The sequence below is a fragment of the Gallinula chloropus genome (assembly GCF_964237585.1).
Source record: "Gallinula chloropus genome assembly, chromosome: Z".
Lineage (NCBI taxonomy): Eukaryota > Metazoa > Chordata > Aves > Gruiformes > Rallidae > Gallinula > Gallinula chloropus.
The window spans coordinates 8,907,612-8,931,062 of NC_140089.1; the positions used below are offsets into that span (position 1 = coordinate 8,907,612).

At 38.6% G+C, this 23,451-nt stretch overlaps 1 protein-coding gene across 1 annotated transcript; it reads right to left on the reverse strand.

Moving 5' to 3' along the window:
- Positions 1-572: 572 nt before the first annotated feature.
- Positions 573-23,107, reverse strand: ZFYVE16 (zinc finger FYVE-type containing 16; the record flags this gene model as incomplete). The annotated part of the gene is made up of 17 exons (XM_084278067.1): positions 573-959; positions 1,835-1,999; positions 2,383-2,488; positions 3,208-3,370; positions 3,886-3,966; positions 5,128-5,278; positions 6,140-6,244; positions 8,157-8,239; positions 9,644-9,868; positions 10,454-10,609; positions 10,703-10,825; positions 11,283-11,646; positions 14,354-14,505; positions 15,297-15,470; positions 17,088-17,184; positions 20,707-22,874; positions 23,038-23,107. The coding sequence occupies 17 exons, from the start codon at positions 23,105-23,107 to the stop codon at positions 798-800; spliced, it is 4,545 nt and encodes a 1,514-aa protein (XP_084134193.1). The 3' UTR covers positions 573-797.
- Between the last annotated feature and the right edge of the window lie 344 nt (positions 23,108-23,451).

The following is a 23,451-nucleotide window of genomic DNA, read 5'->3' on the forward strand; positions in this document are numbered from 1 at the left end:
GTAATCTGTTTATTAATCCTTGAAGGGTCATATTGTTTTAGGACTTTTGAGCACAGGATGAAGAAAAAAAAGCAACACAACACACAACAAAGCAGTATTCATAAAAATAGCATCCATTTAAGTTAGATAAATCCTTATAAATACAAGAAACAGGTTACTCAGCAAAAACAATTAATTCAGAGCATATGGTCCTTAAGCACCAGCATAATACCCTAGCAGTAAGGACTCAACTACAACGCCTGCATAAATATACCTGCAAAAATTCTTCCTTGCTGCCATACACAAGTGTCAGGAGGCGTGCCCTTGTGTTTTGTACTGACACATGCAGTTTGCAGCCAGCAACAGAAGATCTCCTATTTGAATCTCAAAAGGCAAAAAAGCAGTTTTGTTCCAGCTTCTACTTCAGCTTTTAGCTCGTTTGCACATGGAAAGCACATGCTGCAGATACCAGAACTAACCATACTGGGTTTTAGTAACATTTATCTGAGGTTAGTAGGCAAGACAGTATGGCTTAAAGATAGACTAAATATAGGAAATGCTACAACCGTATAAAGAGGTAACAAAACCTGCCCTCTTCTGCACCTGTATTAAGTGTAAACTTCCAGAACTTTAGGAAACATCAAAACTACAATTCTTTTGTGGTAAAGTAACCAGAAAGGATTTGAGGGTTTTAGAAAAGTCTGAAAAAATCTATTAAAACATTAACAGGTTTAGAAACTTTAGCTTTTTTTAGTGTTTGTAGCGTTATAACTTTGGTGTTCAGATCTAGCAGATCAGTATATTGCCTGTATTCAGCCTCAAAACAGATGTTCTGTAATGAAAAATATTAATTCCATTTTCAATGGTAGACTTGTAGGATCCGACATTCCACCAAGAATCACAGGAATCAGAGCACTGTCCAATTCATTCAGGTAGTTCTGCGGAAGAAGGTGACCTCCAGATCCAGCTAAATACTCAACCTGGAAGGAAAACACAGTCATGTTGACGTCAACACTTTTTTATTAAGGAGAAAATGCACCTCAGCTAACATGAAGTGACAGAACAACATTCAAACAGTGGCAACTAGATAGGTTTTGTGGTCAATCACCACCCATCGAGCCTTGCCATTGAGAAGCATGCCACATTCCTCCTGGGTTTATAGGGCCACATGCCCTCTGTGTCCCAGAGGGCTTCCGTCTCATGTTCAACAGTGACCTGGTTATATCCTAGTATCACAGCTACTATTAGATTAATAAAAAAAAATATTCTACTGAAAACTAAGATTTTCAGGACTGTATTTCCAGCTTCTCTCAGACAGCATGTGATGTAGCACAGAACACCTTCAGAGGCAAGCAACTGAACTGTTCTGCAGTTCAGTGATCCTCAAAGGAGTCACAGCACAGAGACCTTGCCTTTCCTCTCTCCAACATCAGCTGGGCAGATCTGTCCTTTTCTGCTATACACTTTTTTTTTTCTGCAAATATCCCTCACTACACTACATCAGTGAGCAAAACCAGCAGAAAACTGTATAGTTTGAGAAAAAAACTAACAGAGAATTAGCTGTGACTCTCTAAATTCACTGACCTTTGGGACAGTGTCAGAAAGAGTCAGAGAACTAGGGAAGGAACAATAGCTTAATGCAAACAGCTATTAGGGGATTTGAGCAGAATAAGGACACAGGACGATTCCTTTTAAGGAAAACTAGTGTCTAATACAGCTTCTTTATGACATTTCCTCATCAATCTGGATCTGGGAAGGGCAATAAGCTAACAACATTCAGAAAAAGATCCAAGGTTTTTACAACTAAGGGGCTCCATCTGAAATGGAATGTCTGCAATAAAAATTGAAAGATTACCATATCTGAGTCAACAGAAACTCTTAGGCCGATCTTATTCATCCCATTCTTCTTCAAGGTTTTAAGATGTGGGCGAAGAGTAGAACTGCATGCAGCAGCAATCTCTTTAGCAAACTGGTGAGGAATAGTACAGGATAGTTCATGGTCCTTTAGAAAACAGTACACCTGAAATCACAGAAAGGACAAGAGCAGTCAGCAGCTTGGTGGCATTTCAAAATAAGGAGAATAATTCATTGTATGCATAAAGCAGAAGAGAGTAAGCCATAATGCTTGTTTGCTTGGCAAATCATTCTAACATTTAATCTATTTAATCACATCAACCATGGGAATACCTGGATTATGCATTCACAGAGTTATCCCCACCAACAGACTTGTAGGCTTTTTAAGAGAATCAAAATTAAAGTATGCAAACTTATCAAAGAGCTACAAAGAACACTCTACCTGTCAGTATGACTGTACATCAAAAAAGTTTCTTTAGCAGTATCACTTAATATTACTGCTTTACCAGTTAACCATGAAAATGCTCAAGAAGAATGTAATTTACTAACTTCAGTACACTTGATAACTTTTCCCTCTCTTTCAAATTCTCTGCCTTGTGGGACTTTTTCACTCAGAGTTCCTTCCATTGATTTTCCATCAACTGGGCTTAAAATTCTGTGGAAGATAATATTATGGTTAATTAAACCAACATTTTATGAGATGATGTTTTATTCATAAGTAAGAATTCTATGATTCAGATTAAATAACTTCTATGACATAAAATTTAGCCATCCATAAAAGCTATTTAAAACAGCTTTACAACAAAATATAATGCAGATGCTATAAAAAGAATAATCACTGTTTGATCTAATTGGTCAAAGAAGCCACAGAAAGAGGCACATCAAATCAGGCTAATGGTCTGAGAAACAACCTAAGATGAGGTAAAGTTTTGAGCATAGTTACAGTTTGAAGCTACATAAACAGCATTGAAATTGTATGAACAAAAAGCATCTTCCAGCTTATTTTGCTTTGTAGAATGCTGGCATTCCAAGCAGTGAGCAGCCAAGGGCAGTTCTATGCACCTCCTACTGCCCCCAACAAGGATTAATTGCATTCTCACACAGGCTAATTACTGATTTGAGAGGGGACTTTCAAAGGAAACTGAGGGTTCACACACTCTTCCTGTCAACTTCCCAGAGACAACTGTAATAATATATGTGAACTACAAGCATAATTATTCTGTTAGTGATGTCTAAAGGACTGCAAGTAGTTTGCCCCTCTACTCCCGTTCAGGTAGTGTACAAAGTACTGCAGATTTCAAGAAATTAAAGGCAGGTATTTGAAAACTGGGAACAAGAATTTTCTAAGATGTTTTGCTTTGGAAATACATTTACCCTTTGTTTGTTTTTTCTTCATTTTCTACCCAGCAAATATTTACATATTCTTTTATGTCTCCTGTATCCGTTTTGCCACAAGTTATTTCAAAGTCCTTCTTGTCTCTCAATGCCTGACGTAGGCTTTCCATCGTTTCTGGTGTTATCTGTACCATTAGTCCATCTAGAAGAAAACCAATTAAAATTCCAACTTATCTACAGAAAGATTAGCACAGCTTTTTAGCAGAACCTTGTCTTAAATTCTAGTGGGACCACGCCTCTCCCACAGCTTGTTAACAAATGCACATCTGTGAACTCCATCCCCCAAATACATATTGAAAGAGGAAGTAATAAAAACTTTTGTCAACAGAACTAAAAGATCAATCTTGTAAGTTTAGGGTGGTGGGGTTTTTTTGCATTTACATGCCAATATATGTACTTCATCAATACAGCGATGAAAATAGTTCCAGATATAGGCAGCCATAAAGAAAAAGACTTGCACTGAATACAGCAAAATGAATTAAAACTTATTATGTTTTAAAATAAGCAGGTGAACTACCATGTATTTTTAATACAGCATTTGCTTCCAGTAAGTTTTCTACACATTTAAAAATCCTGAAAATCTTTAGCTTACTGAGTAGTAAAGATCTTGCACAAGACTGCTACTTTTTTTAAGAAACCACATAGCATAACTTTTACCTTCAACTATACTGGATTTAGCTAAAAATCCTGAAGATGGTTTTAAGGCTCCATTAAACACCACAAAACTCACACCTGTAACTAGAAAAAGAAGGAATAAAGTGAGCACTGCTTCACATCACTGAAGTTCATCATTATTAACACTTAAATTGCATTCCTTTTTAGAAAGGCAGGCAAGAAAGAGCTACTACTATACTGAAAATGCTAACAGAAATACCTTATGACAAGATTACAGAAAACATAACTTAAGAGATAAAGACTTCTTCCAGTTGGACCTCGGGAAACAGAGCCCAGCTTTGTTAACTTATTTTGTGAGTGCATAAAGTGTCCTGGCAGCAAGCCATCAGAGGCAAGCCAGAAAAGCTCCATATACAAAGAGGAGACACAGTGGAAGAAACAGTGGTGGGGTGTTTGGGTTTTTTTGGTTGTTTAAAGCAGACATGCCAGACTTCTGATTTAAATCTATTCACAGAAGATATTCCTGAAGTTTAGATCATTTCCAGTGGTACTAAAAGCAACTAAAACAGAAGGTGACATAAGTGAATTTCCATGCTGCAAACATTTGCATAACTGTTACACACAGTGCTTCCATCAAAACCACAGCAGGTAACAAAGCACAGGGTGTTTCAGGTTGACATTAGAGATGGTAAGAGTACAGCCACATCTATATAGAACTACCTCCCAACTAGCAGGCCTTCTTAAAAAGCATGACCCATCAGCCCAGACAAACTGCTGTGCTCCACAGCAGTGTTACTTTCAGAACTGAAAAGCTACCTCTGCACTCTTCTCTGTGCAGGTAGTTCTATCAGTTTGCTAGGTGGTGTTGCATTGTAGCTGTATGTCCCCTATACAACACCTGGCAAACTGATAGTCTCAGTTACAGAGACTATTTGTTTACATATATAAATATATTGCCCAATTCACACTAATACTAAATTTAGATTTGGAAATAGGTAAAGAATTTGATTATGTCTGAAAATGTAAGCCATGTTAATAACATTCTGAAAACAAAGAGGAAAAATATTAGTCTACATTTAATAAAATGCTGGTAAGAGACAGCTAAGTGTTGATATAAACCAGCAACGTTTAATTCTGCATTTAAATTATTTTGCTGCCTGAATGGTGAACTTTTAATCTGAACAACTTACTGAAAATACCTATTTTCTTAGCATCCTAAAAGCAAATTTATATTTCTGCTCCAGAAATAACATTTTTTTCCACAAGCCAAATCAGGCAGCTTACCTTTCCTAGGGTGTCCAGTAGCACTGATTGCTTGTGTGTCATAGATGCCGTGCTTATTCTGCACACACACTAAATGAGAATCTGCTTTGGTATTAAAACTTGCTCCAATACTAATTACATGTTCATTAGAAGAATTTACTACCTTCATCACCTGTAAATACAAAGTTTGTCCTTAAACTGACAAATCGTATGATGCAGTACTAATTTTAAATACAAGACGTAAGAAAAATCCACATCTCAAAACAAAACTCAATAATTACTGAGTAAATTCCAGAGAGTTTGAACAACACAATTTGTCATGACTAGCTGAAAGAACATGAAGCATGATCAAAACAATGTTTCAGTTGAGAGCGATGAGTAAGCCTTGAGTAGCTCTGAACAGCACATTATCAGTGTTGTATGGGTTTTGTTGGTCTTAAGGTTAAAATATGCATTAAGTGCCATACAGTTTACTATTCAGGTAATTTTTTTTGAAGCTGAAATAAACAATTTTTAATAAAAATTACATTGGCAAAAAAGATTTTATTAAATTTTAAGCAAAACACCACCATCAGGAAGTGTGTAAGTGATGATACTTGAAAACACATGCTAAAAGATTTTGAAGTAACTGCTGACTTTCAGCATGTATTAGTTATATTAAATCTTGAGTGTTCACTCCTCATTATCCACCTGCCAGCCCATCCAGGAAGAAGGAAACATGCATTCCAATTAATCCATAGCCTCCCCAACACATGCATGTATCAGTTTAAAGTTCAAAGAGTCTACTGCACCACACAGAGCAAAGCAATCAGAGAGGTGCTATAAAGCAGAGAATTCACTTGCAGAATTGCCTGGAAATGGATCATATAATAAAAACATTGCAGCCTCTAAGGACTACTCCTCTATTTTGTGTTGGGTTGTTTGTTTGTTTTTTTAAAAAAAGAGCTCATATTAAAGATGTGACTAGTGTTATATGAAAAATAAAGATTAAAGCAGTTCAGATTAGAAAGCTAATCAACACAGCTTTACTCACCTCATTATGCTTCCTTAAGGGTATTTTAATACAGCTTCTACCCATCTCCACATGCACAAACAGGTTTTCTATGGTATGCAAAGTATACTGGTAATTTCTAAGGTCCTATAACAGACAAAGTTTTTACATTAGCTCAACTATCATTTTCTCACCTTTTATAACACATATTACCTAGCCAAAGTACTCTACATATGTCCCTAAGACTTCCAAAGAGTAGTAACATTAAAGGTGGCTAAAGACTCACTGATCACATTTTTCTTACAATGATATACATGTAGGGTACCTTAGTGAATATATTAACAAAGTTACAGTGCTGACAAAACAGTTTTAGCTGCTTATTAGTGGGTTATTTTGACTATGGCTACTTTTTGCATACTCTCCCTCTCTGAAAGAAAACAAAGCACGGAAGCCACCATCTAAATTAGACTGTTTCCTGGCTCACACCCTGGCCCCTACTGTTCTAGCTTATTTAAATTATAGCTTAAATACCAGGCTGTTTTTCGTGGCTTTCTCTCACAGAAATCACCATCCATTACCTCAGCCACTTCTGCAGAATTTCCCTACTTCGTTTTATTCCAGAATAATACGTACAAAATAATCTCATTTGGCTTTTCTAGTCCAGCTGAAAAAAGGTCACAAAAGGCTCTTCTAAACAGCTGGGCCAGGTAATTGCTATTTTTCTCAATCAGCACAGCTGTTCCAAGAAGGGTGTTTATATACACCTCTCACTGCATTACAATTATCAATTGAACTGGCATTGTTTTAGGAATATTAAGGATATACATCACAGATGTCTTTTGCCTCCCTCATTTACTACTGTATCAGTCACTTGTGTGGTACTACATTTTATATATTTACTTGAGGATTTGCACCATGGATAGTTAAAAATGTAGTATCAAGACAACATTTTGCAGTTATGTTACAATGATGAAAACTCCTGCTGCATCAGAAGGTGTAATCCTGCCAAGAAGCATGTGTTCCTGCTGCCTATCCACAGCTACCCTTATAAGTAATAAACACAGCTATGAAGGAGAATCAGAGTAACTCTAATCCAGCTGAAAAACTCCACAGAAGCCCCCTCATCATCATCATCAGCAAGATTCCTTAAAGTTTCAAGATGCAATCCCTCACTGGTACTGGTACTTCACCAACTAGACAGGGAGCTGCCTCATGGGATTAAAATGTGCTTTTTCTTAATGGAGGAATCTTAACAGTATTTTACAGATGGTGTAAATTCACTGACTGTCCATGACACAATGACATGGACATCAACAGCAGCAAAAAGGAAAGAGTGGCCGAAGACTTCCATTTCATTCATCTCAGCTCTAATGGTCTCTTAGACTCTTAAGAAAGAATACAGTGATCACTACATAATATGTACAATTCTTTCCACAATGTTACAGCACTTTTCATCACACCATAAAGGGTAAATTCTGTCTAACTATTAAAAGATGACTGTTATTGGTCAGGAATATACGTTTAATGAAGTTTAAATAAATAAAAACAAACTTCTGCAGGGAATGGCATAAATTCCAGACCTGACTTACTCCAATGGTTTTGCTAAAACCTGAAGTTCTTCCCATAAGAGAGACAGGTTAATTTTGGTAAGGTTTGGTTTATGTGACAGAGTAATTACTGTTACAGTGTGACCACAGCATCTGCCTGCAGAGTTTTCTCTTCAGATTCAGAAAGTGTCAGATTTACAACTAGAGTTTACAACCTATCCTTGGAAGGGAAAAACATGACTCAATGACTACTATCAGTTTAAATGTCAGTATTTTTCTAATTCATGTAACGCCATTTGTTACCAGAACTAATGTGTAAAAATGTAGTATAAAACCCTTTTCCTAGCTCACATGAAAATATCCTTTGGTAGGAAAGTTTCGAGTCAGGAAAGAATAATGAAAACAATAACCTTCTGCCAAATATAGCTCTGCTCTCAAGAATAAGAGATTTGAGGTTATTTTACACAACCTAAATTACAACAGGAAAGGGAGATAATAAAACATTTACTCACAACAAGCAGATTCATAATTGTGTGTCCTATCTCTCCAAAGAGTGGCTTCCGGTGCCTGAAACTTACTACAGGAGTAGGATATGCTAGGGTGGGGGAATTAAAAAAAAAGGTCATGTTTACTTAACTAAGACTTGCTAATCCAGGTATTTATTTTTTTTTTTTTTTCAGCTATAGACTATGTTTCTTTATCTCACTATGTGAGGAACTAGAGGCCCTGTCTGATTCTCTGTCACAGCCTGTCCTTCAGACCACTCAGGGTTTCTCCACCCACAGTTAAATCCTACTGCAATGCAGGATTTAATCCTATTGCATAGTCACTCTCCTAGTGGCAGAGACCTGTTCTGCTTTCATATGCCTTGTCAGCTGAGTTTCTTGCAATAGGTGATCTGGACAGAAATGTCCCAAGTACAGCCTCTTGTTCACTGGCTGCAGGAGGGGTTGCAGGGCTTTGTAGTTGTTAGAGTAAGAATACCATAGAGGTTAACATCTGCCATCTACATTACTGCTATGATACAACGTGAAGTACCACTTTGTACTGATAAGCAAGAATAAAGTGAGGGTGTTCATACAAAGTTAACATGCTCTGAAGTCCCATGGATGCAATGGGAAACACGTGCAGATGGAAATTAGGAAAAGCAGACCACCAACCACAAGATGAAGCCATTTGAAAACAAGTGGCAGAGCAAAGCCAGGGTAGTGACAAACCAGCACCTATATCACTAAATTAAGTGTCTGCGTTAGTGAAGCAAGTACACGACTAAGTCTAGAAGGATAGTATCTACTCTCAGGTCATGCTCAGGCTATCCTTATCTATTCAAGGCAAGGGGAATCTGTGTACACACTTTGTTTTGGTGAGCCTGGAGCAGAGTCAATGTAAGTCTTCTTGGAAGTTCAGGAAATGTTCACTCACTTTGCCCTGCCACAGACTCTGGAAAGTAACTCCCATGTGGAGGTTGGGTCACTGCACAACCTCTGGTGGTGCATGTTCACATGCTCTCCACTTGCCTCACTGAAAGAGTGCTTCCTGCATTTTTGCACATTTATACATTTCAAATGTAGTAATGCAGTTATCCTCATGAGTAACAAACACCTTCATAAATTTTGTGAAGCAGCTATATTTTGCCAATACACTCAGTTTCAGTAACTTAATTCAATAAAACCAATTTGTTAGAGTTGTAAGTTGGGCTTGTGAACTTCCCTTAAAACCTTTCTCCTAGTAAGAGTCAGATGTTTGGATACGTTACTACCACCAGTCTTGGATTTTAGCTTTCTCATTAGCTGAGAGAAATTCCTGGGAATCTAGCTGGAGAATGTAAATTCCAACAGTTTCAATAGGTGGCTTTCCATATATGAAATGTCAGTCCTACACAAATCTAATAGAAAACACCACAGAGATGATTTTTTAATATTCTACTTGTGTTTAAAAAATACGTATTTTCCAAAGGGAACTTTACATTTATACAGCTATTTAAAGTATTAAAACTTACTTCCATATTCTGCTCCCAATCTCAACATTAAACGGATTGGAAAAACTTTTGCCCAAGGTATTTCCAGCTTATGAATGAGAATGCCACAAAGAAAAGGGTTATCTGGTAGAATGTGGTCATCAAGTTTCTGAAAAGTTGGTGAAACAAACAGGAATCCTCCATGCTCCTTGTTACTGAGAAAGCTTTCAGTAAAAGTAATGTTTTCCATGTTTCTTATAAACTTTCCTGTAGAAAAGCAGAGAGTCTTTGCACATCTGGAGAAGTAATACATCAGTGTCACAAAAACTATTCTAACCAGCGGCCTACAGACTTGCAAGCCATACAGCGTGTGTTTTACATCCTTATGAAAATCTCACAGACATCTAAATCCATAGACTTAAGTGGTCTCTATTTTCTAAATAAATGAACTTGAATTTGAAACTACTTTTTTTTTTTTAAACAAATGTCAAGCCCCCTGAAGTGTACAGTGTTCCAGCACACACCAATTGATGAACTTCAATTAACAGACCTTGAGTATTTACAGACACTACTGTACATCTATGCATCAAGTTCCACATGTCCTAAACCATATAGACCTATGCCCTGAATCTCCAACACACTATGACTAAGTAACAACAAAAAACCCCTGCAAACAGGATGTCGACAGAAGCAGATGAAACAAAGAAACTTGAATTCTTTTCTTCCTGGTGTTTTAAAACTGAAGGCTAACATTGTAAAGTTCCTCAGCAGAATAATTATTTGCAAATACTTTAAGAAAAACTACGTATAGCTTTCAGCTCTAAAGACCAGAAAAAAGTTAGAATTACATACCTTTCATTGCATCCTTATAGATATCAATAAATACTTTGAGTATTTCACAAGGAAAAATATCTTCATCTGGCAAACACTGCAACAGAATGACAATTTCTGCCTGACCCACGCCATGCAGTCCATTTGTTGAAAAGAACCAGCACTTTTCTGAAGAATCTTTAATTAAAAACATAGACACCACAGTAATGCTGTTTTACAGTCAGAAGAAAAAAGGTGGATTTAATGGAAAAGAAAACTTGGACTACTTACAAGTTATTAGCCTGACATTCACAAGCAAGTTGGCATTTAGGATGAAAGTTAATGGATTAAGACCTCCTTCCACAAGAAGCAAGGTGACCTGTTCATGAGATGGATGTTCTTCCACTAGAGGACCTAAATAAATTAACACCTGATTTAGTTCAACCCTTCAATCTACTATCTAGAGAAAAAATTACAGATGATGGCATATGAAATGCTCTTCCACCCTCCCATCTCAACAGAGTGGTAATTCTTACAATAGCCACAGATCAACCCCAATCTTACCCTAAGATTCAAGGAACATCTAAGAATAAAGCAGTAAGCTGTAACAAAGGTGCAACTGGGGTTACCATTCATTTGCTAATTACTGACTTAATTGCATATGCCGTCTCCTCATCCACCTACTGGCGCTGCTAGTTACAGTCAATAAGCACAGTCACTACTATAATGCATTTAAGTGATTAAGTATTATTTTCATTACATATTGATCTTGTTAATAATGCATGTTCCATTATCCAACTGTCCAATATACACAAATTTAGAAATCTTGCATCAGATGGTTAATTATTAACAGTTTTTCCTTAAAATTTACCTTTTCCTTTCTCTCCCACTGCAAGCAGAAGTGGTGGCAGTTTATCACCATCAGGAACAAGGCTGATCTTTTTACGAACACAGTTTTCAACACCACACAGTGCCCTGTAAGCTGAAGGACTCACAGGCGTATCGTCAACTGAACCGGTACGAGTCTTCTCAGCTTCTGCAGTAGGAGAACACTCCTTCGTTTCTTCAGTTACAGATTTATGACTATGTACCACCTCACTCTGGTCTGGAATGCCCTGCTGTGCATCTTCTGAACAAACAGGGTGTAATTCCTCCATGCTTGTAATAAAACCAGCTTCTTCCTTAGGTTTTGGATTTACATCAGTTAGTATGTCATCTTCCTCTGCATATGCAGCCTGTGAAGAAGAACAAAGAATCTAACTCTTGTCTTACAACAAGCCAAACTGTCATTATTAGCATTCTAGAAGCGGAAAAAGAAAGAAATCTATCATAAATACTGCAAATGCATTTCCTCTAACCAAGCAAAAAGGCCAGCAAGCCTCTTAGGGATCGTCTTTGCCCCCCATCTTTACAAATTACATTAGGTGAAAATGCATCATTAATTTATTTGTTTGGTAACCCAAAATTTTATCATGCAGCAGTGAGATGTAACATAATGAACAAGAAACCTAATACCCCTCCTGGAATCTGTTTAGTCTGCTTCCCCATTCACAGCTGTCATTGTAATTTGCCATCACTTGGATCAGCAGTTCAATACCACACGTATGTACCTATTTCTACACTATGTACTAATAGTTGAGTCCAGCATGTTTACAGTCTGATTAATTTCTAGTTGAGGTCAAACCTATAATGCTCCCACAGTGAAACAGTTATAACAGACTATAAGGATTATTAGGATAATCAGCTGTCATTAAAAAAAAACCCCAACAAAACCACAGATCAAGTGTGCTATCATTTTCAAAGCATTTTACACTTGCATTCTATTTCAATAGGGAAAACTCTGCATTGCAACAAGAAAAACACCTAACAACTCCACGCTGGCCCTGTAATAGTTCTCCTGGTATGCCATCAAGCTTCCAGAAAACTCCACTGTTTAGAAAGTACATGTGCAAGAAAATAATAACTGATTTGGCCTCTAACAAACTTCTTTCCCACACATTTGTCTGCTGGTGTTTCATATCAGTTTATAGTTTTGACTCTGAATCCTGTGGCAGCACGTTCAGGATGTGTTACCTATTAAATTACATCCTTTGCTTTAGAGCTGCAGTGTAATGGTTTTGTTCTGAGCTTCTGAAGCTTTACCCAAGAACAATCAACTAAGGGTCTACAACTCACTTTGTCCATGCTACTTTTGATTTTAGACATTGCTGAGCTTTTGCAAGTGAGGCTAACCCACTCTCCCCAGAACAGGAGACAGGCTATACCTTTTGATTACTGAGCAGAGCAAAAGCTGCCAGGTGCATGTGGTGTCATAGTGATTTTATACTCCCCTTTCTATTACCATCCCTTTTTGCTCCTTTGCTGGAAACATTCAAGGTCAGGTTGGATGGGGTTCTGAGCAACCTGATCTAGTTGAGACGCCCCTGCTCACTAGGGTTGGAACTAGATGACCTTTAAAGGTCCCTTCTAACCCAAACTACTCTATCATTCTATACCACCCATTTACTTTCCCCATTTGAAAGCTGCATAAATATTTTCTTCAGGCTGATCACTGACCATAAATTCTCCTTTTCTGTTAAGTGATACAGTAATGCATGTTATCTTAAAACGTCCAGCAGAAATAATGCACTCATTATACATTTAAGGACATAATGGCATTTGTCATTTTATCACCCAGTTCATTAATATCAGGAATCTAGCTACCATCACTGTTTGAATAACTCCACCTTTTTTAGCATCTGTGAGTATGCTTAATAGCACAGAGCCCAGGACAAGCAACTGTCAGCCTCAAATCTTCATCCCTTTACCACCTAAGTTGACTATTCAGTTCTATTTTTAAGACTTAAAAGGGGATTTTTTGCATTTATCTTACTGATATCTAATTTCTTTTTAAGAACTCCCTTCAGGAGCTTTTCTAGAGATACAGGTTCATCAACAGTATCAGCACTACCGCCACCACTGCCAGTGTTTTTACAGACTAGTAGAAACAAGAAGCACAAACATCCCTATAAAAACCTTATTGCTTTCTAGCTGTATTCTGATCAGATGCTTAGGTCTAACATTTCTATGAAAGCCAGATTCACCTCCTACTTATGGAGCCTTTCCTTGTTCAAATGAAGTCACATCTTCTCTTCTATTCTTTGTGAATTAAGGCAGGCTTGCATGCTACATACTTTATAACTGTTCAGATCTTCCATATTGATCTTGTAAGATTGATCTTGTCTGGTTGTTAGCTTTACTAATTTGTTTTGAAAAAAAGTCTTAAATTCTACGAATCTAACAGTGTTTTAAGTTACCACTTGAGACAGCCCTTCAGAGCTCCATTTTATTTTTAAATGAGCTGAGGAATCTCTCCAAACCTTTCTGTGGCAAACTTACCACTTCTTCAGATTTTTCTTGTCAAGACAAATTAGTTCAACACCATGAATATGATCTGTGATAAAAAAGTCCACTCCCCTCTCAATTCAGTATTAGTTTGCATCAGAAGTGATACATTGATTTTGCTGCACCCTAAGCAGCATGTAGTATTCCAGGGCATTAAACTGGTTAGTCAAACCAACAACCAACCCATTGTAAGTCACTAGGAAAAAAACCCACAAGCTTTCACTACGAGCAGGTTGTTGGTAACTGTTTGCAGAAGCATGGCTGAGGTTACCATCATAAATGTAGTTAATCAAAGGATGTGTAGAAAAAAAACCAACCCTGTTTTGGAAAATTTTCTGCCACACCATTTTTAAAGTTCACATACACTCCAAAACAAACATGACTACTTCTGAAGCAGGGCCTACAGAGTATTTCAGTCCAAAGACTTCACAGCCACACAGAAAAAACTAATCAAATGATTGGCTAAGATTCCAAAAGCAGAAGTCTTAAGGTACGTAAGGGGCCTCATTAATAACAAGGAAAGGTATATTCATGCACCTACACACACTTAGTTCATACCATAGGCATCTCTGGCAAGTCAGGGATTACTGGACTGAAGTCCTGTGACGACCTCCTTGCTCCAGATGAGAACTTTGTTGTATCTGCTACTTCTCCATTGGGCAAAATACCATCTGCAAACCAAACTCTCCTCTGCTCTTTGGGGCACAGCCCTAGGACAAGTTAAGAAAACAACACTGCCTTCATATTACTGCACGGTTCTAATAGCCAAAAGGGATAAAAATTAAGCCTCTTGTCCTCCCACATATATAGACAATTTGTTTACTAGAACAAAGCACAGGTAGACAGTTTGACATCAGCCAGTCTCCAATCATGCAGAAAATAAACCCCGTAGCTGCAGAGGAAGCTGCTGTGCTATAGTAAAATCTACCAATTCCTATATAAGGAAGGCTACTTCCTCAATCATTCCTCTGCATTAAGAATGAAATATGTATCATAACTAAAAGATTAAATACACTTCAAAGAATTTAGCTTATCACTTTGTTTAAAGGCTTATTTTCATTAACAAAGGTCAGACGTTCAATGAATATAGAAAGAGACACTACCAAGCCACTAATTGTTCTTATTTACACAGAGAATGACCCCTCCTGCTCCCTAGCAACTTTCCCTAAACAACTACTTTTTGCTTTTACTCTAAGACTGGCAGTTGCAACACAAGCCACAGATATCCCAAGCTATATAAAAATTGTTTAAGTAACATTTGCACACAACAACATTACAATATAAACAAAGAGGACAATGAAAAAAATCAGCATCCACATTTCATAAATACAGACTTCAGACAGACTCACACATGGCATCAAAACTGGGAACTAGTGTCCTAGATCACAGTTTCCTCTTCCCACAAAAGCCATCAGTATACCAAATATGTACCCATGATGTGATAAATAACTCTTTCCAAAGAGATCCTGAAAGTGTTAGATACGTACTATATCTAGCATACCTTCAATACCAGGTTGTTTAAGTACTGAGATAGGCAACAATGCAGAAGGTGAAGGAGAGCTAGCACTACCAGATATCTGGGCTTCCTCCAAAGATGGCACAGCAGAATTCTCAGAGGAGATACTGGAATGGGGAACAGGACCAGTTGGACTCATCATCCTTTCAAATGCCTGTGCTAAAAGAATGTAGTTAGTTTTTTAAGATCTCACAAATGGTTACAACAAATTTGCAATGCAGTAGAACAGGTGGGTATTTTTGCACGAGCAGTGAACAATTTGTGAACTAGTTATGAAAAATTAATACTCAAGCTATTGTACAGAAGAAGATGTAAATTAATTTCTAACATAGAAACAGACCTCCTTGTCCATCTTACTACTGTTGCAGAGACTGCATTGAACCATATGATCCCAGTACCACGGTGCAAATACATATTTATATATATCACATTTAATCATGTCAAAACCCATTCAGGTGGCATATTCAAAACTTGGTATACCTTCATCTTGTCATTTAAAATGTTATTAATCAGGACCTCAAATTTGTCCTGATGTTTCCATAAGCCTCCATGCTTAGCTTTCGTCTAAGAAAACATTATCTTATGACTTAACTGCTGTAATACTGTTAAATGGCTTCTAAAAACATCAGGACAGAAATCTACATGAAATAGTCAAATAACATGTGAGAGTAAGTGGTCATATGGCCTTTAACCACATAAAAACGCTACTGCAGAGGGAGGATCACTTTTGCTGGACTCATGCCACAGATAACCCAACAGCATGACTTTATTTTCAGTACTACAAAGTCTGTATTTTATTAGTAAAAAATATCCCACTCGCTACACAAAATTTCGAGTAAGAACTGAAATCCAACTAAGATTTACCATTAGTCTGGTTCCTTCCTACATCTCAAAAATTGGAAAACATGTACCAATTAAGCTTTGCTCTTTTGAGGGAGCTTCACAAATTAAGAAAGATGATAGCTGTACCTATTATTCTTTAATGATTTCTGGAAATACTCTGTATTGGGTTTGCATGGCAAGTTTGGGGGTGGGAGTGGGGGGAGGGGAAGGGCCAGGAGAGAGGGGAGAAGAGTGAGCTACAGGGGTGGCTTCTGTAGGAAGTTATTAGAAACATCCTCTGTGTCTGACAGGGCCAATACCAAGTCAGTTCCAAGACTGACCTGCTGCTGCCAAGGCTGAGTTCAGCAGCAGCAATAGAGCCTCTGGGTAACAGTCAAGTAAAAAAAAACCCACAATTTAGCAGCAGCTTTTGCAGCACAATAGAGGAGTGAGTGAGGTGCGAGAGGAACAACTCTGCAGACACCAAGGTCAGTGAAGAAAGAGGGGGGAGGAGGCAAAGGGAAATGTGCAGCCTTTTTTCAGTTGTCTGTGGGGACAGGACAAGGGGCAACGGCCTCAAGTTAGAGCAGAGGAAGTTCCACACCAACATGCGGAAGAGCTTTTTCACAGTGAGGGTGACAGAGCCCTGGGACAGGCTGCCCAGGGAGGTGGTGCAGTCTCCTTCTCTGGAGATATTCAAGACCCATGTGGATGCCTATCTGTGCAATATGAGCTGGGGAGCTGCTTTGGCAGGGGGGTTGGACCCGATGATCTCTCGAGGTCCCTGGCAACCCCTACAATTCTGTGATTCTGTGACTCTACGATCCTTACAGGTCCCTTCCAACTCAGGATATATTCTATGATTCAACCCACAGCCTTTAATTGTATTTTCTTGTCCCTGCCTTCAACCAGGGTCAACCCACCATACATTCAATAAAACCCCCAACTTTCTACCTTTATTAATATCATCGTAACAGCCAGTACAGACTCTTGCTTCTTTCTCCATGTACTGTAGTTTGCACTTGCGTTTGCAACATCCACCACAAAAAACCTGAACAAGAAAAAGATTTATTATGGGCAATATCCCAGTATTTCTTCAACTAAGTTCCCATTATTATTTACTCATTTCACTGAACAGATTGCATCAAATAAAGTATACATACAAATTTTTGGTAGTAGGGAAGGGGAAAATGAACTTTAGCATATGCATCTTACAATACACTTCTATTTGGGAAGAAGGCAAAGTACTAGAATAAAAAGGCTTTGACTGCATCCAGTTCTGGGTCCCCTGCAGAAGACACACATGGGACCTATTAGAGCAGGTCCAGCAGCAGCCATAAAAATGGTCAGAGGGCCTGAACGGCACTCCTACAAAGACACACAGAGAGCTGGGCTTGTTCAGTCTGAAGAAGGGTCTGGGAAGAAGTTGGTAAGACCTTTCCATATATAAAGGGGGTTTGTAAGACATATGAAGAGACTTTCTACCAGGCCCTGTAGACAAGGAGTAACAGTTTTCAACTGAAAGAGTGTAGATTTAAGTGGGACAGAATGCAGAAATCCTTCTCTGTGAGGGTAGTGAGGCCCTGGCACAGGATGCCCAGGGAAGCTGTGGCTGCCCCTGGATCCGTGGCAGGGTTCAAGGGCAGGTTGGATGGGGCTTTGTGCAACCTGGTATAGTGGAACATGTCCCTGCCCATGGCAGGGGGTTGGGACTAGATGGGCTCTGTGGTCTCTTCCCACCCATTATCAGACCAGTAAGAAGAACTCCAGCTACACTACCTGTTCTCAGATTCACAACAACCGCTTTACATTAAATACCAGTGACAGGAACAAGGACTGAAACACAGAACTGAGTCAGATTTGCTTTATTGCTTTAGTATTGTTTCTGAAGATAACTGTTGTCATCTCTCATTACGATTCAGTTAATGGTTAAAATGATCAGTCCGATGTCAGTGAAGTGCCATGCCTTATCCACTAATCTTGCAGCACTGTGGCCTGCACCAAGTCTTTCCATAACATGCATTAATCTGTTTGTCATGAAATTCCAAGCAGCCCCTTCTACCTCACTGACATCTACCGAAGCCAGGGCTCACTGCTTGTTTATTTTCTCATGTTGACTCAGGAACTACACTAACTAGGCTCTCCAGCTCTATCAGGAAAAGTACAGTTGCTCTGATGTCAATAGTTCCCTTCACCAAAGTATATTAAAACCCTGCTTAAGACTGCTTTGAAAGAAAAGAACACACTGTTCTACTCTAACAGGCTATGTATGTATCATCCTTTCTATTTTTAAGCAGAGAGAGAGGGGGAAGGTTCATCTCTGTAGCCTGGACTGCACCCGTGCAATCCCATTCAAAACACCACATCTCTAGCAAAGCTGTTTTCTCTAAGAGTTTGTATAAATACCTGTTGCTTTTCTCATATTCCCTTACGTACTTCCAAGTGTGATCTCTGCATTTTCAGAGACCCTATCATTTTCAGCTGTATTTACACTCTACATTCAGTAGTAGCCTTTACAAAAGGTATCTTTCAACACCTTGGGCTGACAGAGGCCTTCTACCTCTGACCAGAGTTAAGTGGAAGGCCCATCAAGTCTTTCTCCGTTAATTATCTCCAGGACAAAGTGGATTAAAGGGAGGAAAAAAACCAGTAGTCACAGAGAAAAAGTTTTTACAAAAGAAGTCATTTAAGAAAGAAGAGTCACTGTAAAAACAGTAATACCCGATTGGTGCAATATGAGCTCAAAAAAACCCCAAAATTATTCCACCTGCTCCTGCATTACTGTCTCAGATAATGTACTTGAAATAAATACACACATGCTTAGTAAAGATGGTAAGAATGTAACTGGTGAAGGTTAACTGCTAATCAGTTACAATCCACCTTTGGGTTTCAAGTGCTAAGCAGTACCATCTTTTCCAATTGCTACTCTCCTTGTACTTGGTGCCACCAAGACCTGCAACAGAGGAGGCAACTTAATATCCCACAGGAGATGAGAGGTGAAGACAAACTATAGAGACAGGTTATGTACCAGGGTAAAGGACCAGAAGATAAGGCTGCCAAGCAAAGAAATTTATTCTGGTTGAAGGATACCATAACAAGAGACAAACACCTAAATGAAACTGAAATTCTCTGGCCTGACACGTGTTGCAGATGGGAGAGAAGGCTGGGACCACAAACCTCACACTTCCCTCCAGCACAGAAGACAAAATTCACAGGCATTGCCATTTCATTGATTAGAGAACTTCAAGACTACATAAAACCTAGACAAGTGCCTTTCAGAACAGTCCACAGAGGAAAACTGCAAACTATTTTTTCTTATGTCCAAGTGGTTGAAACCACAACCCACAACAGGTCCACAAGGAACGTCTGAAGACATGAAGTTATTAACGACAAAAAAAATCCTTGGTAGGAACTTAAGCTTCTGCACATTCAGAAAAAGCTATGAGTTACAACTGCTTAGCACTTGGGGAAATGTGTATATCCATGTTTTGATAACCTATACTGCCTCTCTCAATGAAAACACATTGGGATGCACCCTGCAATTACACTGTTCTTCTGCCACAACCCCTCTGCTCTCCTAATTCACAAGATTAGCAACTCTGAAAGCTGATGGCTGTGAACAGGGCTGTACAGTGAAGGGTGCTTTTATCCCCATCTCTAGACAACATGCAAGGAATTTTACAGCAAACAAACAGGAACTTGAAGTCAGGCAGTCTTATGGCTAAAATGAAACCCACTCTGAAGAACTGTATTTTAAACAGTTAAAACCTTCAGTAGGATATTCTGCCAAGTGATTAAACTCAGTGACTGTTGTCCCAATTAGTTCTTCATTACCTTGGCACCCAAATTCAGACTTGGATTTCAGTTCACACTAAAATGTGTAATACAAATGTAAGCCACAGTAGCTCACAAGAGAACTCTGCATTAAGAGTAAATAAGCATTGCCACTCTTTACTCACTGCAAGAGATCACAGGTTGAAAGTTCTACAGAGTACTTGTTCACTTGGTGAGTATCATTTACCCTACTAAAGTAGGATACGTTTCCCCAGAGATGATTCCTCCATGGAAGTTACAAACTTAACCAGGAAGACAAACTTAGGCTATGAATCCTTTGCATTGGTACTGCTGTTATAGCTCCTGAAAAAATTCAAACCTCCTAGTCAATGTTTTACACTAAGTGTAACCACATACCTGAATTCCCATTCTAATTTTTAAGCTTAAATATTTAAGCTCGGCTCAAACACTAGTAAAAAGCTGATTCACTATGACTGCTAGTCTCATCTTCCCTGTAAAACACATTAGTCTAACCAGTAATGGAAGAGGAAAAAAAAAACCCCAAACATTCTGTCTACTTCCCTTTAACTGTTTGCACCAAAAAGGTAATAAATTTTAAAATTAGTACCAGTCTTTTCCAAGAGTCTTTAAGTTTCTATGAAGGAAAAAAAAAATATTTAAAACTGATTTGATGCTAGAAAACAAATCCTTCAGTATTCTTTCCATTATGTATTTCAGTTATCCCTAAATCAGAATTCATTTGGTTTCAGCAACACAGGACCCCTCTCCAGTAACTCACCTTTCCACAGGCGCGACAGTGGTGCCGTCTCTTTGTGAAGGTGAATTTAACCTGACAGTTCATGCAGTTGGGCGCTTCTGAATCGGGAACCCACAATGGCTGTTTCCAAGAGAGAGCAGATGTTTTAGGTGATTCTGTGTTTTCAGGTGTTTGACTTCCTCCAGCTTCAGACCTGCTCTCTCCAGAACAGGCAGGTTCAGGATTTTTACCAACACTTACACTCATGCCCAGAGTTTCTGGGGCAAGAGAACTGGCTTCCTGGCTTTCTCTCTCAAGTGTATCCGTTCTATTCAGCTGTCTCTGAGCAACAGGTCGTTGGGAAAGGCAAGACAACTGCTTTGGTCTTGCACCTTTGGTACAAACATCAGAAACTAGTGCTTCACTACCACCCTCATTTAGGTCCTGAACACGAGATACAGTCTCTTTTGTTACAGATACTGATTCACTAGCCGTAAGAGATATTTTGGGATTACTATTAATGCTATTTATCTCCTCCAGTTTTGCTTGCAAGTGTTCTTCAGTGACCTCTATGAAATCCACATTGTTCACCTTTGCTGAATTGCCTACATCTGCATCAGCTTCTATTAAATTACTATCATTGTCTGAAGATTTCACCACAGTGGACTGAAGACTTTGGCCATACAAGAAATCATCAAGTTCAGCATCACTTATTAGAGTATCACTTTTGATAATATTCTCCTCAATGCTAAAGTCATCCATAACTGGGCTCATACTTTCAGTGTAGTAAGGGTCTATACCTACACCATAGGCTTCAGCTTCATAGTCCAGAAAAGCAGAAGCAAAACCTTCGATTTGCTGAGAATCACTATCATCAATCACATTCTCAGTATCACACTTCCCTCCATCAGTACTTTCTTCCACAATGCTTTCATTCATTTCAGATAAGCACCCTTCCTGTTCATGTAAGTCAGTGTTTTCACAGGATTCACTACCAGAGTTATCAGTTTTAGACTTTGCAGCATGAACAGTTAAAATATCACTAATAACCTCTGCCATTTCGTTTTGAGGTAGAGGATTAACTTTTTCTTCTGTTACAACTACTGAGCCACAAATAGATACAGGAAGTGGAAAACAAGACAGTGAAGTCTCAACATCCTCAACTGAAATACATGTAGTTGAAACACTGTTGAGTATTTCATTGCTGTTAATTTCTTCGCTACCTACATTATCTTCTGTGATCTTATTTTCCAATTCTATGTTAGCTGTTTGACATAAGGGGCCTGGTGAAACACAACTTCCAGGTAATGGTTCATGGCTTTTGTGCAACTGAGGCCTCTTTGGCAGATCTGAAGGTATGGATTCAACATTACTCTCATTTTTTGAGTCTACTTTTTCCATTTCATTTAATCCATACACCTCTTTGCTTACTGCAGAGCATCCACTTTCATCCTGTGGTTCACAAGGCAATTTTTCATATGCTTTCTCATCTTTGGGACTGCACACATTCAAGTTTGGTGATGTTACAGTGACACAGGCAGCATTAAGGCGAGAAGTTTGTTCAAGCTGATCAAATATTTCACTGCACTGTAAAGATTCTGTCTTGTGTTGATCATCACATAGATCCAAGATTTTTGCTGGAGCACCACTGCCTGATCTTAAAGACAAATGATTAACCTCTTCTGTTTTCAGATGTCCTGAATCCTGTAGCACTGAGTCCCCATCACTCTGCTCTGTACTTGAAACACCAGTGCAGCCTGCTGATGACACACAAGTAGGAACAGGTATGCAAGATATGCCAAAGTCAATCAAGCCTTCACTGTCCTGGAAGCCATCTGGTTGCAAGTTTTGAGTATCTTCATGAGTAGCCACTGAATGGATTACATTACCTGTGTCATTAACAAGATCACATACGGGTACACTACACCACCCCAGATTTGAAGCCTGAGTATCATTTAAGGAACCACTGTCTACGGTAGACAGAAGATCAGGTCCAGCAACACTCTTTTCATTTTGTGGTGAATAACTCAAAAGTGCTTCACTTGTTCCAATGTGGCTAGCTAGAGAGACTTCTGATGAAGTAGCATCACTAGCATCTTCTTGCAGTTTTGGTGTTGGGTGTACATGTTGTAGGCAATCCACGACTGAAGACAGCGAATGGTGTTTCAAGTCATGCTGATTTTGAGATGTTCTGCCACAGTCATATTCATCTATTTTAAACAAAAAGATTTAGAGTGAAATTTATAAAACTCCTCACTTTCCATAGAACGTTCCTTTTAAATCCCATCTACTCATCAACACACATTTTAACTTAGCATATATTACTTTCAGACCCCAAAGCGAGTCATTTGCCGAGGCAGTGCAGGAACTAACCTGCATTCTGTTCAAATTCATCCAGTAGTTTGTCCAAGTCACAGACTGCAGCTTTAAAGTAATTGTCCATTCTAGTTACAGTTCTGATGAAGCTTTAACCTTCTTAAACCTAGAAGGAAAAACACAGTGTCTCATTCAAAGCATTTTGCTGGTTAGAAAGTTAAAGTGTCACAATTATTTAAAGAAAAAATAAAGAAAACACTTCATAGAAGTTAACAACACTTTCTTCTCTCTCCATGTAAATAAAATGTAAGTACAAACAGGGCTGCAGACTGTCTGCCACTGTGTACTACAATACACCCAAAATCCCCCCCCAATCATGAAATTGAGGGCTGCCTTATTAAAACCAAATGTATATGAAAGCACATACTATGTCTTTCTGTGTCAGAAGTTTAAAACCAGAAGGCATGCTAG